We start from the raw sequence: 13,853 nt of genomic DNA, 5'->3' as shown, positions 1-13,853 counted from the left end.
GCACAGCTGTAGCACCTGGGCCCCCGGCGCTGCGGGGTTTGGGGGGCAGAGCTGGGCTCTCCCGCGCCCCACGGCATGCCCATTGCTGCTGGGACACCCTTGGCATGAACAGAGAGCAGCAGGGTGCAAAAGGAAAAAGGGGATGGTACGAGGTGCCCCAGGAGCTGCTCTGCTCATCGTGTGAGCACAGACTTGACAAGCCTTGTCACGTGAGTGATGGTCCAGAAAAGCTGTCAGGTTGGGCTCTGTTTGCTGCTGCCCCTGCTCAGCTCTGGTCTGGGCACCTCGGGTGTCCTTGTGTCCACAGGGGTGGCTGGAGGGACCACTGGTGGCCATGCCCACCCTGGCCCACCACAGGACTGTGATGGGTGGCTTACACTGCCAGGCATGCTGGTGCTGGGTGGCAGGGATTTTTCTCCTGAGCATCTGAAAAGCAAAGTAGCAAGAGCAGACAGGCAGAGCTGGTTCCTGGATGCTGCCGAACCTGCCATGGGTGAAGAAGCACAGCGCTGCTGAGAGGAAGAGGGCGGCAGGATGGCAAAGGCTGGCAGGGTGCTCCGGCTACTGCATCAAATACATGGTGGGTCTCACCTGGTCCAGGCTGTGGCTGTGCTCTGCACTGTCACCACTCCTGGGAGCAGCTGTTTGGGTGCTGCAGCGTTTCAATTTCTGTCTTCACTGGGGCACCAGCTGTTTGCCCCAATTTGACCCAGCTCCTCGCCCTCGCAAACCCCTCTCTCAGGCAGGTTTTCAGAAAAACCCCACTTGCAGCTTCTTTCCCTCTGGGACCCCAGAGAAGTTTGACCCTGGGTGGTTTCCAGCAGCTGCTTTGCCAGGGATGAACATCCCAGAGGCGTGGAGGGGCTGCGCCAGCATCCCTGCAGCAGGGCAAGTGCCAGCCCTGGGCACCTGGTGCCGGGTAACTGCCAGGGCAGCAGGGCTTGCGGTTCAGCCTTCGAGTGCCCCAGTCCTTGTCCTCCCTCCTTTGGGCACCACTGAGGGGCCGCAGCAGCTCTGTCCCCTGGGGGGCTCGGGGGGCCGCAACAGCTCTGTCCCCTGGGGGGCTCGGGGGGCCGCAGCAGCTCTGTCCCTTGGGGGGCTCAGTCCCACCGGGGCCAGGGAGGGATGCCCCGCAGAGCTGGGCAGGGGGGCTCAGGAGGTCGCTGCCCCCTCTCCTCGTGCTTTGCTCCACCGCGTTGCTGCCAGAGTGACCTTTCGGGAAGGAGGATGTCAGTTTGCTGCTGCCCGAAAATGGAGGCTTTTCAGATGGCGAGGGGCTGGGTGTGGGTCTGGCCGCAGGGAAGGTGGCTGCTGGGACCAGCCCTCCCCACGGGCCTGAGTCAGTGCCAGGCCCGTCCCGGCACCCCCAGGGTTCCGTGCCCCCCATCCGGCTGATGCAGCTGGGCTGGTTCCCAGCCCCAGGGCAGGACACCAGGCACCTGCCCAGCCCCCGGCAGCCTCCTCGCTCTGTCCCCGTTGGCCCCCCAGACCTGAGCCCTTTAGGGGTCCCTGGGGGTCTGGCTGCTCCCAAGCCCCTGCGGTGCTGGAAAGAGGTGGGGCACAACCTTCCCGCAGCCGAGGCTCTGCCGGTGCTCCCTGGACAGCCTCCAGCACCCAGCTGCCCTCGAACGTCCCCAGCGCTGCTTCCCCTGGGGCAGCCGTGCCACCTCCGTCCCCCTTCTCCCCTGGCGTGGGCACTGTCTGGGTCCCCCGTGGGCACAGGGGTTCCCCGGGGTTTGCCGGGCTGTGCCCGCAGCCTCGCAGCATCTCGCACGGCTGCTCCCAGGCGGCTGCAGTCATGCCTGAGCTCACAAACCCGTGGGGGGGGGGGGGAAAGCAGAAGTTGGGGAGTCCCTGCTCCCCATGCCCAGCCCAGTGGGGCTGCCAGGCCCCGCCACGGGGCTTTCTGTGGGCTGAGGGGCACATGGAGGAGCCCAGCGTGATTTTGAATCATGACTCAGAAACCTGCCTGCGGCTGAGCCCCAGCACTCTGCAGAGAGGTGATAAACCTGCATCCCTTGTCGGTGCTTTTTTTTTTCTTCTTTTCCTTCTCTCAACATCCCACCAGCAGCACCCCAGCCTGCGGGTTCTCCCTGGCCACCCTAACACGCTTCGCTGCCCTGGCCTGCTGCCCACGCCTGCTGGAAACGGGACTCCCCAGCCCCATTGTGGCACAGCACCCCGGGGTGGAAAGTGCAGCCAGCCACAGCTGGGGCACTGAAAACGGCAGTAGACACAGGTTTTGCATAGAGGAGCAGAACTAAATGTCCTTGCTAGAATCACGGTGACCCCAGGTCCTCCATGCTGGGTGAGTCCTCGTGGTGCTCGAGCTTGCGGAGCTCTGGGCACGTGTGGCTCCCCGGGACCTTTCCCGGAGCCCTGTGTGCCCCATGCATGGCCATGAGCCCCTTGCAGCTGCGATGGCATCTTGCCCTGGCATCCACCCCGGGAGAGGAGGGGGCTGTTGAGGCAAGAAGGGATCTGAGCGACCTCTGGCTCAGCACAGGCTTGGAGCAGGCTGCATAGAGCAGGATGAGGCCCCTGCCTAGTGCCAGAGGGATGTAACAGGGTTTGCTGGGGGCTGAGGCCAGGCTCTGGGTCCCACGGGAGCAGGAAAAAGCCTCTGTTCTGCTTTCCCGTGTTCCTACCCACATGGGGACCACAGGTGATGGGGGTTGTGCCCAGGTGGGCAGCTCGCAGAGGCCACGCATGCACTGGGAGAGGATGCTCAGGGGCTGCAAAGCCCCGCTGCAGCTTCTCAGTGGCCGTGGACTGAGCGGGAGAGCTGCAGGCTCCCATCCATGTGGCTGGTCCTGGCTACAGACCTGGGCAAGGCACACGAAGGGCAGGTCTCAGCGGTGCTGAGCAGCTGCCCCTTCCCCGAGCGGCAGCTGTCCCTTGTGCCAGCCATCCTCACAGCCCCGGCTGCTGCCTGGAGGGTGGCCACAAGTCACTGACTCCCTGCTCCATCGTGTGCCCCGAGCCAGGAGCATTTCGGGAGCTTCGCAGCCACCCCGTACATCCCACCAACTCTGGTAAAAGCTGCGCGGCTCCGTCTGCAATATAAATACTCCATGGGCTGCTGCGAGCAAGGGCAGCGGTGGGGAAGGCTGAGGGTGCGAATTCCCCGGGCGATTAAGCGGGACAGCAGAGGCGGCTCAGGCCCGGCACATTCCTTCGGGGCTTGATGCAGGAATGCCTTTGCGCTCCTCTGTTTCTTTTTAAGACAAGACTAGCTGGCAGGTAAGATAATCACGGTGTAAGCCAAGTCATGTGAATGTTAAGAGTTAGCAGATGAGCCACAGGACGAGCTATTTGCCATGCAGGCACAAGGCTGCCAGCCCCACAGATTTTGCTGGAAGCCTCTCTCCCTCCTGTTTTTCTTAAACCTCTTTGCTGCTGACATCTTGCAGCTATGAAATACCCTCAGCTTCCATTTTAACAGGGTTCCAGCTCTCCTGTTTGCAAACGAGAAGGCTGAGATATATGGTTCAGGCATGTTCTAAGGACCCCCAAAGCAGGGGCAGGTAAAAATGAGGCGACGTTTATCTCGGTGTGTAAGATGCTGGGCTGTGAGGCAGGCGTTTGGGTGCGGGCTGAGCTGAGGGCTGCACGCCTGAACCGCCAGCAGTGTCATGGAAAGGTTATGGCGAGAAAACACAAATTATTCTGAGAGTACCAATGCGAAACTGGTGAAGCCAGTGGTTCCTCTGGGGTGAGGGACAGAGAAGTACAGCGCCGCTTGCTAACCACATACAGACACCCAAAAAAGCACCTCCGTGAGTTTTAAATCCATTTTGCCTTCTGCACGGAGAGGTGGGGAGAGCACCGCCCAGCACCCAGGCACATCCCTCCTGGACAGCATCACACTGGCTGCAGAGCGAGGGGGCACAGGGGGCCAGGGGATGCTGCCCCAGGGGCTACCTCCCCCAGTGAAGCGAGTGCAGGTGGGGGGCAGGATGCTTCACCCCCTGTTGCCACCAGCCATGCCATCTGCACGGACCAGCGGCTCGGCATCACCTGGAGTGTCCCTGCTGAGCCGGGGGACCCAGACCCCAACACCACCAGTGACAGCCCAGCACTGTACCCGCTGGTGATGGCCCGAGGGCTGGTGCACAGGGCTGGCTTTGGAGCAGCGGGGTGGGAAGCCTGAAGAGCTCCAGGGCTGGAGAGCTGTCTGCACATGCTGAGGCGAACACAAATGTGCCTCTGCTCTGTGGCACGGGCAACCAAAATCATCGGGGTGGGGGTGAGGCTCCTGCCATGGAGTCAAAGAGGGCTTGATCCCCCACCCTTTGTCCGCCAAAGTGCCAGGATTTCCCTGATTGCTGGGGCAGTTTAACAAGCGATGTGGTGGATATGGAGTCTGTTCAGCTCTCCTAATCCCCCAGCTGGCATCGCACACAGCTCTGTGCCAGGCGCCCTGCCCGCACCCTGCCCACCGCCCCTCGCCACCCTGCGCACCGGGGGCTCTGCTCCCAGCAGGACACTCCAAAGCAGGGCTTGGCATGTGCAAAACCAGGAGGAAACTATGGAAAACCTTGCCGGAGCCCTCCAGTTTCAACACGGGCTGCTGGTCGTGTCTGGGTGGGAAACTGGGGGTGAGGGAGGCTGGAGGGTCACTTGTGTGGGTGGGTGGCCTGTGTGGTGCTCCCCGGGGCTTGTTTGCCCATGATGGCATTAATGGGACTGTCACAGGGCACAAAGGACAAAGCAATGCTGAAACATGTTTTTAACTCCTCACAAAACAGCTTATTGCTGAACGACAGACCCATGGGGGTGATGGGGAGCTGCCTGAGGAGCTTTGGCATGGGGACACAGCGGGGTGCCTGCCTCTGTCCCCCTCCCACTCTGCCCTGTGTGGTCCCTCCTGGCATAGGCAAGGCAGGGTGGCCTTGGGCGGTTTGGCCCTCGCCTCCCCAGCTGCAAAAGCCACCTCCATCACACAGAGGACCTGCTGGTGGCTGCTTTCACCCCTTTCCTCCAGCAGAGCCACGGGGGGATGCTCTCCCCCATGGACAGCTGAGGACAGTGGGGTCAGAGTGGCAAGGTGGGAGCCATCAGCAGGTTCCCCAGACCTGTGGGGCGAAGCAACACCTTCCCCCCGCCAGGCCGGGCTCCCCCACAGGGCCTCATTTGCCAGACAGAGCTGGCTGCACCTTTCCAGCACCTTCCCAGCGCCACACTGGGACCGTAGGTGCTGTCCCCACGTGGGGCTGGAGCAGAACACAGGCAGCAGGGGACTGGCCGCCTTAAGGTCAGGGATAAGTAATGCCCGGAGAGGAGCTGGGAATGGCAGCTTTTGGTGAAATGCCAGATATTCCTCCCATTATGGGAGTACGGGAATATGGGAGCATAGCTGCATTCAGGAGAGCATCCCCAAGCCCTCCTTGTTCCAGCCACATCCCCGCCTGTCCCTCCTCCACTTGGCGTTGTGGCTGTTGCAACCTAAGTGTTGGTGGCTGCCACCCCTAATTGTATACGTGGAAAGTTTTTGGCATGCTGGGGATCTGGGTTCTGCCTTGGCAGGCGAGGAGGTGCGGGGAGGGCGGGTGCCAGGCGCAGCCCCCTCGGTCAGCTACCATGGCTGTGGCACCAGTGTCTGCCCACGAGCCGTCACAGCGGCCATGGGATGCTCCGGCAGCTCTGTGGGACGGTGGGGGATTCATCACCCAGGTCACATCAGCATACCTGGACAAATCATCATGGAGGTAGGATGCTGAGCATCCAGCTCGTGGTAGGAGCTCCAGGATCTGGCGAGTTACAGGGGGAAAACAGTGGCGTTTATTCATTGCCCCTCTCTCCCCCAGCCCGCACAAGCCTGTCCTGGTGGCCAGGCTGCCATGTCAGCACACAAAGGGCTCTCAGCGTGGGGCAGACGGCTTGTAACGCTTTAAACCATGGCTGAGGACTGGGAGGGCTCCTGAGGTTGAATTTAGTCCAAGGCCGTGGGAAGCCATGTGTCCTCCTGGGCTTCTGTGGTACCAGTAGCCATGGGGTGAGCCGTGGGGTTGGGCTGATCCATGGGGTGAGCCGTGGGGCAGGGAGCTGGCACAGCTGCCCCAGGGCCCCCTTCCCACCGGGATGAGCTGCCAGCAGCCACCACTGGGTTTGGGTTTCCATCCCCATTGGCGCCCTGGGCGATGCTCCATCACCCCACACCTGGGCAGAGGGCAGGGCCGTGCCCCTGCAGGTGGGGTGCTCCACCATCCCCCCCCGGGGGCACCCACCACCACTGCCACCACCCCACAGGGGCACGACAACGTGTCCTGCTGCCCGTGTCCTCCGTCCCCCCATTGCCACCGCCATCCGCCCCCCACCACCATCTGCCTCCCAGCCCCACCACTATCCACCCCTCATTGCCATCTGGACCCATCACCACCTGCCCCCCACTGCCACTGCCATCTGCCCCCCACCGCCATCTGCCCCTATCACTATATGCCCCTCATCACCACCACCATCTGCCCCCCATTGCCATTCCTCCACATCCCCATCTGCCCCCCACTGCCCCCCACGCCCACTGCCATCTGCCCCATCCCCATCTGCCCCCAGTGCCATTCCCCCCAGCCCCATCCCCACCTGCCTTCCACATCCCCATCACCATCCGCCCCCCGCCGCTTCCCATCCCCACCTGCCCCCCTCCTCACCGCCCCCATCGCCATCTGCCCCCCAGCCCCACCGCCATTCGCCGCCCCCGCCATCCGCCCCGCCCCTCCCCGCCTTTCCCCGTCGGGCGCCCCCTGGTGGCGGGCGGGCGGACGGGGCGTGGCGGGCGGCGCGGCGGAGGAAGCGGGGGCGGTGCGCCTCTGCCGTGTCCCTCCGCGCGGGGTGGCCGCAGGCGCCATCGGCGGCTGTGTCGATCCCTCCGCGTCGCGCCGTGCCGTGCCGTGCCGGCGGGAGCGGCCGTAGCCATGGCCCGCGGAGCGGAGCCGGCGCTCGCCGCCCTTCTCGGCCTGGTGCTGGCCGTGCTCAGCCGCGCCGAGCCCGCGGCCGGTGAGTGGCGGGGGCGGGAGGGCGGCGGCGAGGGGCTGCGGGGGCCTGTGGGGCTGCGGCGCTACGCGGGCGGCCCCTCGCCTGGGGCCTGAGGGGGTGCCCGGGGCCGCCCCTCGCCCGGGGCCGCTCCGAGCGCGGCCGGCCCGGCGCCGGTGTCACCTCCTCCCGCGGGGCCGGCCGGGGATGAAGGGCTGGGGGGGGCGCCTGGGGTGTCATCGCGTGGGGGCGGCCCGGGCCACCGCCTCTTTGTGTGGAGCGGGGCCCCCCCGCCCCAAGGTCGGCTCACCTGCGGGGGGGCTGTCCCGGGGGGGCTGCTGCTGCCGCCCCCGGGGGGAGTGAGGGGGCTGCTGCTGTCCCCGAGGTGGGGGAGGCGGCTGCTGCTGTCCCCAGGGGGAGTGAGGGGGCTGCTCTCCTGGGGGGGGGGGGCTGCTACTGTCCCCGGGGGAGTGAGGGGGCTGCTGATCCTGGGGGGGGGGGGGGGGCTGCTGTCCGGTGGGAGCTGACACGTAACGGAAAGCGCGAGGGAAGCCGTGCTTTACTGGCAGCGATACGCGGGCTGTCGCAGCCGTGGTTTGAGCGCTCGAGGTCTTTTGATTTCAAAACACGGGAGAAAAGGGCTGGCTGTTTCCCATCGCCTGGGATACCTGTGCGTCCTGTGCGCCCCAGCCTCTTTGCTGGGGACATACCTACACACACAGAAGGGATTCCTACATCTCCTCCTCCTCTAATTGTTAATCAGTTCAGGCGTGATGGAGCCATATGTGCACATCTGAAGAAACTGCTGCTTTCCATCGCTGTTGCGCATCGGCATTTGCAATGTGTTTTGCAGCCGGGCTGGAGAACACGGTCCGTAGCCTTAACTGCTGGGTTCTGATGGATTTCACGCCTCTCCCGGCAGCAGTCCTGCTCCTAGAGCAAAGCATGTGCAGCCTTGCAGCACGGTAAAGCTATCCGGGACCAGCAGTCATTGATTACTTGCGCGGCTTCTCATTCTTTCTTCCTTTTTTACTCCGGGGAGGCGGGATTGCTCTTCAGGTGACTTGTGGAGAGTGCAGCGATGGGAGAAAGTGGTAGTGGAAGTTGTTAAGTGTGTGACTGCGACGCTGATTAGTTCAGCAGTTTTACTCTTGGGTATGGTTAGGGGTGGAACTTGTCTGCAGAGTTTTGACCACTGCTGCTGGTTTGGTTGCAGAGTAGTTGGGCTAATCAGTCTATCTGTTTTTACTTTGAAATGGCCATTATTTGTCTCCTGGGAAAAATTTTGGTCTTCCCCCCACCCCTTTCCCCAACCCCTCTGAGATCTGACTTACTCGTACTAATGTGCTGCAAGAAGATGGTTGGAGTTAAAAAAAAAAAAAAAAAAAAGCTGTTTCCTGACTGTGTGTTGGCCAGATTTGCTTAAAAGTGACTGGAAAAATAAAGAGTCTTTCAAGGGTAGGTGTATAGTAGCACTGTTGTTTCTGGAAATGGCTTACACAGATCAGTAAGATGGCAAAATACTCTTTTCCCCCCCCCCCCCCCGAAGACTAATGTCTTGCCCACTCTAGTTTGACTGTACCTTCATACCAGCAACTTACCAGTTCATTGCTAGCCCTACCAGTTCTTTCTCTTGGTGGGGGCTGAGAGGGAGAAGTACCTGTGGTGTCACTCATCACTTGACGGGGTATGGATACCTACTGGGCTGCTTCAGGTCCTCCCATGCTGTAGAAATTTTTGGCATTGTGAGTAAAATTTCCTCCTGGTGCTTAACAAAGGCTGGTTGTCAGAGATGACAAATCTAGACTGAAAATAAATGACTCCTGTTGTTCGTGAGATACTGACCTGCATCTGGTCCCTGGGAGTGGGACTTGTGGCTTGAATTAATGGGAAAGATGAAGTCACCGAAAGGGTATTTTCAGGTGCATATTCAACTGTCTTGACGCTCTTGTGCAAGAGAGGGCAGGTATCTGATGTCAGCCCTCTTGGTCAATAAATAGGAGGCTCCTGGATGCTCTGAGTGCTATGGTTTGGACTACTCAAGTCTGCCTCATCATGCAAGCCCAACGATGTAGCAACTTGCTTTTCCAGTTGAGCCGTTGTTTAGTTTTGCAAAAGGCTGCAGTTGAGGTTGCAGTAAGCTGGGGTGGGGCGGCAACACCTGTGCTTTTGGTGAGGATACTCTCCTGATAATTGCTGTGAACGATTTGCACCTCTCCTGATCAGACAGCAGCCGGTAAAACAGGAATCCTGGCTAGTGAAGCCCACCCTAGTTACTACCCACTGCTGTTATTAACGCTTGGATTTTGCTAAGCCCAGCTTCACCAGGTTGCCGTTGACTGTCAGCCTGTGTTTCTAACAGGTTGTTAATCTGGAGGGGTGCAAAGGTAGCACATTGATGCAGATTGCAGTTTGAGATCTTTAGCTTTAGTTTAGAGACTTTTGAGGACTTCAGGTAATGCTGACAATGCCGGTCTGCTTGATACAAATTTGCTTATGGAAGAGCAAGTTTTACTTGATCTTTTGGAAGTGTTGCTGCCTATCAAATTTGTTCTTATCAAAGATGCCAATTTAAACTTTCAGAAGGGAGCATGATGAGAATCTGGCTAACTGGCATCGCTTCCTGCAGGGCACCTCTTAGTCATATTAGAAATACGTGAAGATCGTCTTGCTGATGTTCTCAGGACTTGGATCCTTGGGAAAATAGGACTCACGCCTCTGGTGGCATTTGGCAGTTGGGGCTCTTACAGTGGGTGGGTTGGGTTTTTGGCAGCTTCCACAGCTGGTTGCCTCCCTCCCTTTTATTAGGTGTCTCGCTGCTGTTGCAGTAAGCAGGTAATTCTCTTCAGTGCGCTCTCGTTCTGTTCAACTTCTCCCTTTCTCAGAAACCTGTGTCTGTGCTGAGAGAAGGGGACTGGTGCCTGGAATTTGAACCCAGGACAAGGAGTAGGTGAAAAAGCAGCAGCAGCAGCAGGATTCTGGCAGCCTGTTTCTTCTGGGCTTGAGAATCTTATTTGACAGCAAAACCGATCAGTCACAATTTGTAACTACAGATACAGTGTCGTTTCCTTCAAGTTTGTACTGTTGGCTAATGATGGTTAAGTGGAGGAGCGATACAGTGTTTATTAATTCTCACTCCTCCTGTGGGACATGTTAGGGAAATGGCATCCATGTTGGGGGGGAAAAAGAGCTTCCCTAAGCATCTGTGTTAAAAAGTCCTTTTGTAGTTATATTCTTACTTTCTATTCATTCACTCTGAAATCATCTTGCCAATAGAAGTCAAGGGCTGTCAGTGCCCATCTAGAAGAAACAGTGCTTATATCATTCTAAACACGGTCATCTGAGAGCTGCAGAAATAATCGTTCGTTCTGTTTAGAAAATAGTCTGTTCCTAGGGCACATGTCCTTTTTTTAGACTGCTCCGAGGATGAAAAAAGAGCTTTGTATCTCAAAATGGCATGGGCGCCTGCTGTTTGTTCCATGCAGCAAGTCTTCATCTTGTTTCTCTGACATCACCCGGGACGGCTGCAGAAGCGTTGCTCAGCACAAGTAGCGGGCTAGCATTTCTGCACAGGCAAACATGCTTAACGTTCAAATTAATAAAGATTTAGTGCTGGAGAATGACGGAAGACTTTGGAGAAGACAGGAGCATGGCTTCTGTCTGCCAGATTGCCATGGAAACACCAATACCTCTTTGGCTCTAATTGCCTTCCCTACATTTTTTTGTTGAAAACTTTTTTCTCCCCCCCCAACTAAATGCTTTATGTCGCAGTTCTGGATTTTGAGTGTTTTGGCTTTCTTTGGAAAACTGAAAATAGGGGAAGGCAGGGAACTGTATCTGTGAAAGGAAACGGAGGATATTGTGACTGACACAGACTTTAAAACTGTATTGCAAGTTCATCCTGAATTCAGTCTGTATTATAACTTGAGCTTTTATTGGTGGTTTCTCAACAGGAACAGTGTCACATGAATTGTGGCTGCACTTGATAGAAATAACAGCCCTCTTGCAGCTTCCTGGGCCTAAGACCCCGACAAGAGGAAGACTTTAACTCTACCTCTGAATTTGCACGACGGGTTCCCCGCTCTGTTGTTAGGAGGGCCAATCAGTAGTTTTTGCCAGGTCCTAGATGTTCAGAGGGAAGATTTGAAACAGATGATGGTGGTGCACGCAGTTTTCCTATTAGTACTCTCAAATTAAAAAAAAAAAAAACCAAACCAAAAACCTGATGAACTTCCAAAGCAAAATTTCTTCAACTTACAAGCTTGTTCTCCTGAAATCCACTTAAGTATTTTTTTTGCAGGGTGGTTGGTTTTTTTTGGTTGTTTTTTTTATGCTTTCTAGGGAAGTTAGTGAAGGAAACCAGCTTAGCTATTGGGGGTTTCTGTCCCAAAAGGTACAGGATGTTGGCTGAGTGCCTTCACACCCCTCTGAGCTCTGCTTAGCTTCTCAGTTGATGAGTCTTGCATTATCCAGTTGATTTCAGGCTTTTGTGTGCAAAAACGATGGAGATGTCTTAGTAATCTGATTAAAGCATTTTTGCTTTACAAACTATTTCCGTGCCTTATAGACAAGCTTTGTCCTTTAACTGCTGTCCTCTGTCTGTGAAGTGCAAACTGGTCAGCATGTTTAAATTCTCCAAAAGCTAATCTTTTCTAAATCTGGGCTGACTATAAGGCTTTATCACTTTTCCACAGTAAGGATTTTTACTAGTTTGCTTCTTCCCCCTCTTCTTGTGGCTGCCATGGGGCGATCTGTTCTTCAGGGGAAAAAAAAAAAGCTATTTTCATATTTTCAGCTAGCACACACTTACGAGTGGGTTCTTCCATGGTATATAGTCTCACTGGAACTGTAATCTGTTGAGGCTAGTGAATAGTGTAATTAGCTATTTCTCCTCTTTGGGTTTCCTCCAGAAGTTGGTTATCTTTGGGTATTGTCTCCATGTGTGCAGTGCTGCTTATTCCTTACCAGCTTTTTCAGCAGCTGTGTGGTGTGAGGTACTGCTGTGGGAGGGTTGTCCCTTTCTGCACCTTGAGGATCTACCAGTCTTTCTCCAGAATTGCACCTTGTGTTTCAGCATTTTCTTCTTTTTTCAGACTGTATTTTTCCTGTAGGGAACCAGAAGCTGCTTTTGCTCCCTTGGAATTTAAGACCCCTTGCTTTGTAGTTTGCTGGTGTTTCTGACCATGCCGATGGTCATAGTCTTCAGAGCTGGTCCACCTCTGGCAAGCAGCCTGAGCTTGTGTAAGGATTTGCCGTGCATCTTCTGTTGCTGCTATTTGAGGGCTTTGAATCTTTTTTTTCCACCTTTCTCTTCTTACATAATGGGTAACACCACTGAAATGACAGGCTAGTTCTCATGAATGTCAATTGAGACAGAAAATCCACTGGCTATATAAAGGTTATTGAAACCTATTTTGTCCTTTAGTTTTCTTTCTAGTCTTTAATGTATTTTAGCCTGACTTTTCTTCTATGCTTGAGTAGGTTGTTTACTACCCTCTCCCACAAGAGAGCTGTTGAACCTATAGACAAGTGTCAACCAAATACAACAGAGACCTAGGTTCTTAAAATATACTTTCTGTGAACTTCATGGAAAATTTGTAGACAGAATGGAGGAGAGAGAGAGAGAACACATACAGTGTCCTCCCAAGGAGAAAGATGTACCAGCAGCTCAGCAGCATTCCCTGCCAGAATATTGTTCTCCCTTTATTTAAAGTAAAACCTTTGGTCGGAGCCTACAGGTTCTTAGATGCAGGATAATCAACCACAAAGCTACAGGAAACCAGCTTTGTAACGTCTCTTCCTCACAGCATTAATTGTTTTGGTATTTTGCATTTTTATTTCTGCTTGACTTTTCCTGAACTTGTGGGTGAGGACTTTATTGGCATTACTTTCCTTTTAGTATTTACAACAAAGCCCTTTCAGATTTTCTCTGGTTATGGCTCTGTTTCCCTATAGCACTCTTCTCTTTTAAAAGCTGAACTCTTGATACTTACAGCTTCTGATCTTAATCCATCACTATTTCTTCTTAATTTTCTCTCCTAGAAAGGATCTGAATTTGTAGTGGGCAGATGAAGTATAGAAACCACATCACAACTTCCCAATCGTCTTGGCATCCTAAAGAACAGCAAGGCAGAAACACAACTTTTCCTTCAGTTAAAAAGGTTAAACCTGGGTGAAATTGTATTCCAGTTAAGTGTGAGCTTTGCGGTTGGGCGTTGAGAATCACAGCACTTCCTATAGTGTTTCCATGAGTAACACTTTCTGCTTGTGCTCATTCTGTAGCAGTGGCTACCTGTTCTTCTGTCTGGCCTTGGAAAATGGTCCTGGTAGGCTAGTTAAATGTCAGGTTAGAAATTATGTTTGAATGCAAGCGTGTGCAAGGGTTTGTATGGACTCTAGGCTGGGTAGTATAGTTAATAACATTCATCTCGTGTGCACTTAGGAGTCCTCATCTGAGTATTCTTTCAAACTTGGCTACGATACGTGCTAGAAACTGGGTGGTTCTTCCACAACGTGGTGGCCTGCCTGCTTCATAAGAAGCCAGCCTTTTGATAATTGTGAGGTGTCTTCCCAATATTCCTGTAATATGCCCAAATGGACTACTAAAAATCATGAGGCCGTTCAATACATTTAAAAAGCCATGGGATTTCCCCTTCGAGACCTGCTGGCATGCCACCACCGCACGAGAGCACAAGGACTTGAAGCATCAATGCTTATGCTTGGTCTGGATTAACCCAGCTTCTGATAGTCATGGTGGTTTTGGCAAGTTAGAGCAAGTCCAGAACATGGACAAATAATTGATCATTGCTGGTTTTTTTTAAACACAGAAGAAATTTGTCAAAAGCAGGCTGTTAGACTCAAAGCCTTGACAGCATACTGGCGCG

General features: G+C 55.2%; 1 protein-coding gene across 1 annotated transcript in view; it reads left to right on the top strand.

The window, feature by feature from the left end:
• The first annotated feature begins 6,824 nt into the window (after positions 1 to 6,824).
• NOTCH2 (notch receptor 2) overlaps positions 6,825 to 13,853 on the top strand; it is an 88,154-nt gene continuing 81,125 nt past the window's right edge. Inside the window, exon 1 of the mRNA XM_055724553.1 lies at positions 6,825 to 6,993. Coding sequence (XP_055580528.1) covers positions 6,912 to 6,993 — 82 coding nt within the window. The 5' untranslated portion in view covers positions 6,825 to 6,911. The remainder of the gene's footprint in view (positions 6,994 to 13,853) is intronic.

The sequence above is a fragment of the Falco cherrug genome, chromosome 12 (genome assembly GCF_023634085.1).
Source record: "Falco cherrug isolate bFalChe1 chromosome 12, bFalChe1.pri, whole genome shotgun sequence".
In the NCBI taxonomy this organism is placed as follows: domain Eukaryota; kingdom Metazoa; phylum Chordata; class Aves; order Falconiformes; family Falconidae; genus Falco; species Falco cherrug.
The sequence above is the reverse complement of the archived record's forward strand: the minus strand, read 5'-3'. Positions and strand labels throughout refer to the sequence as shown.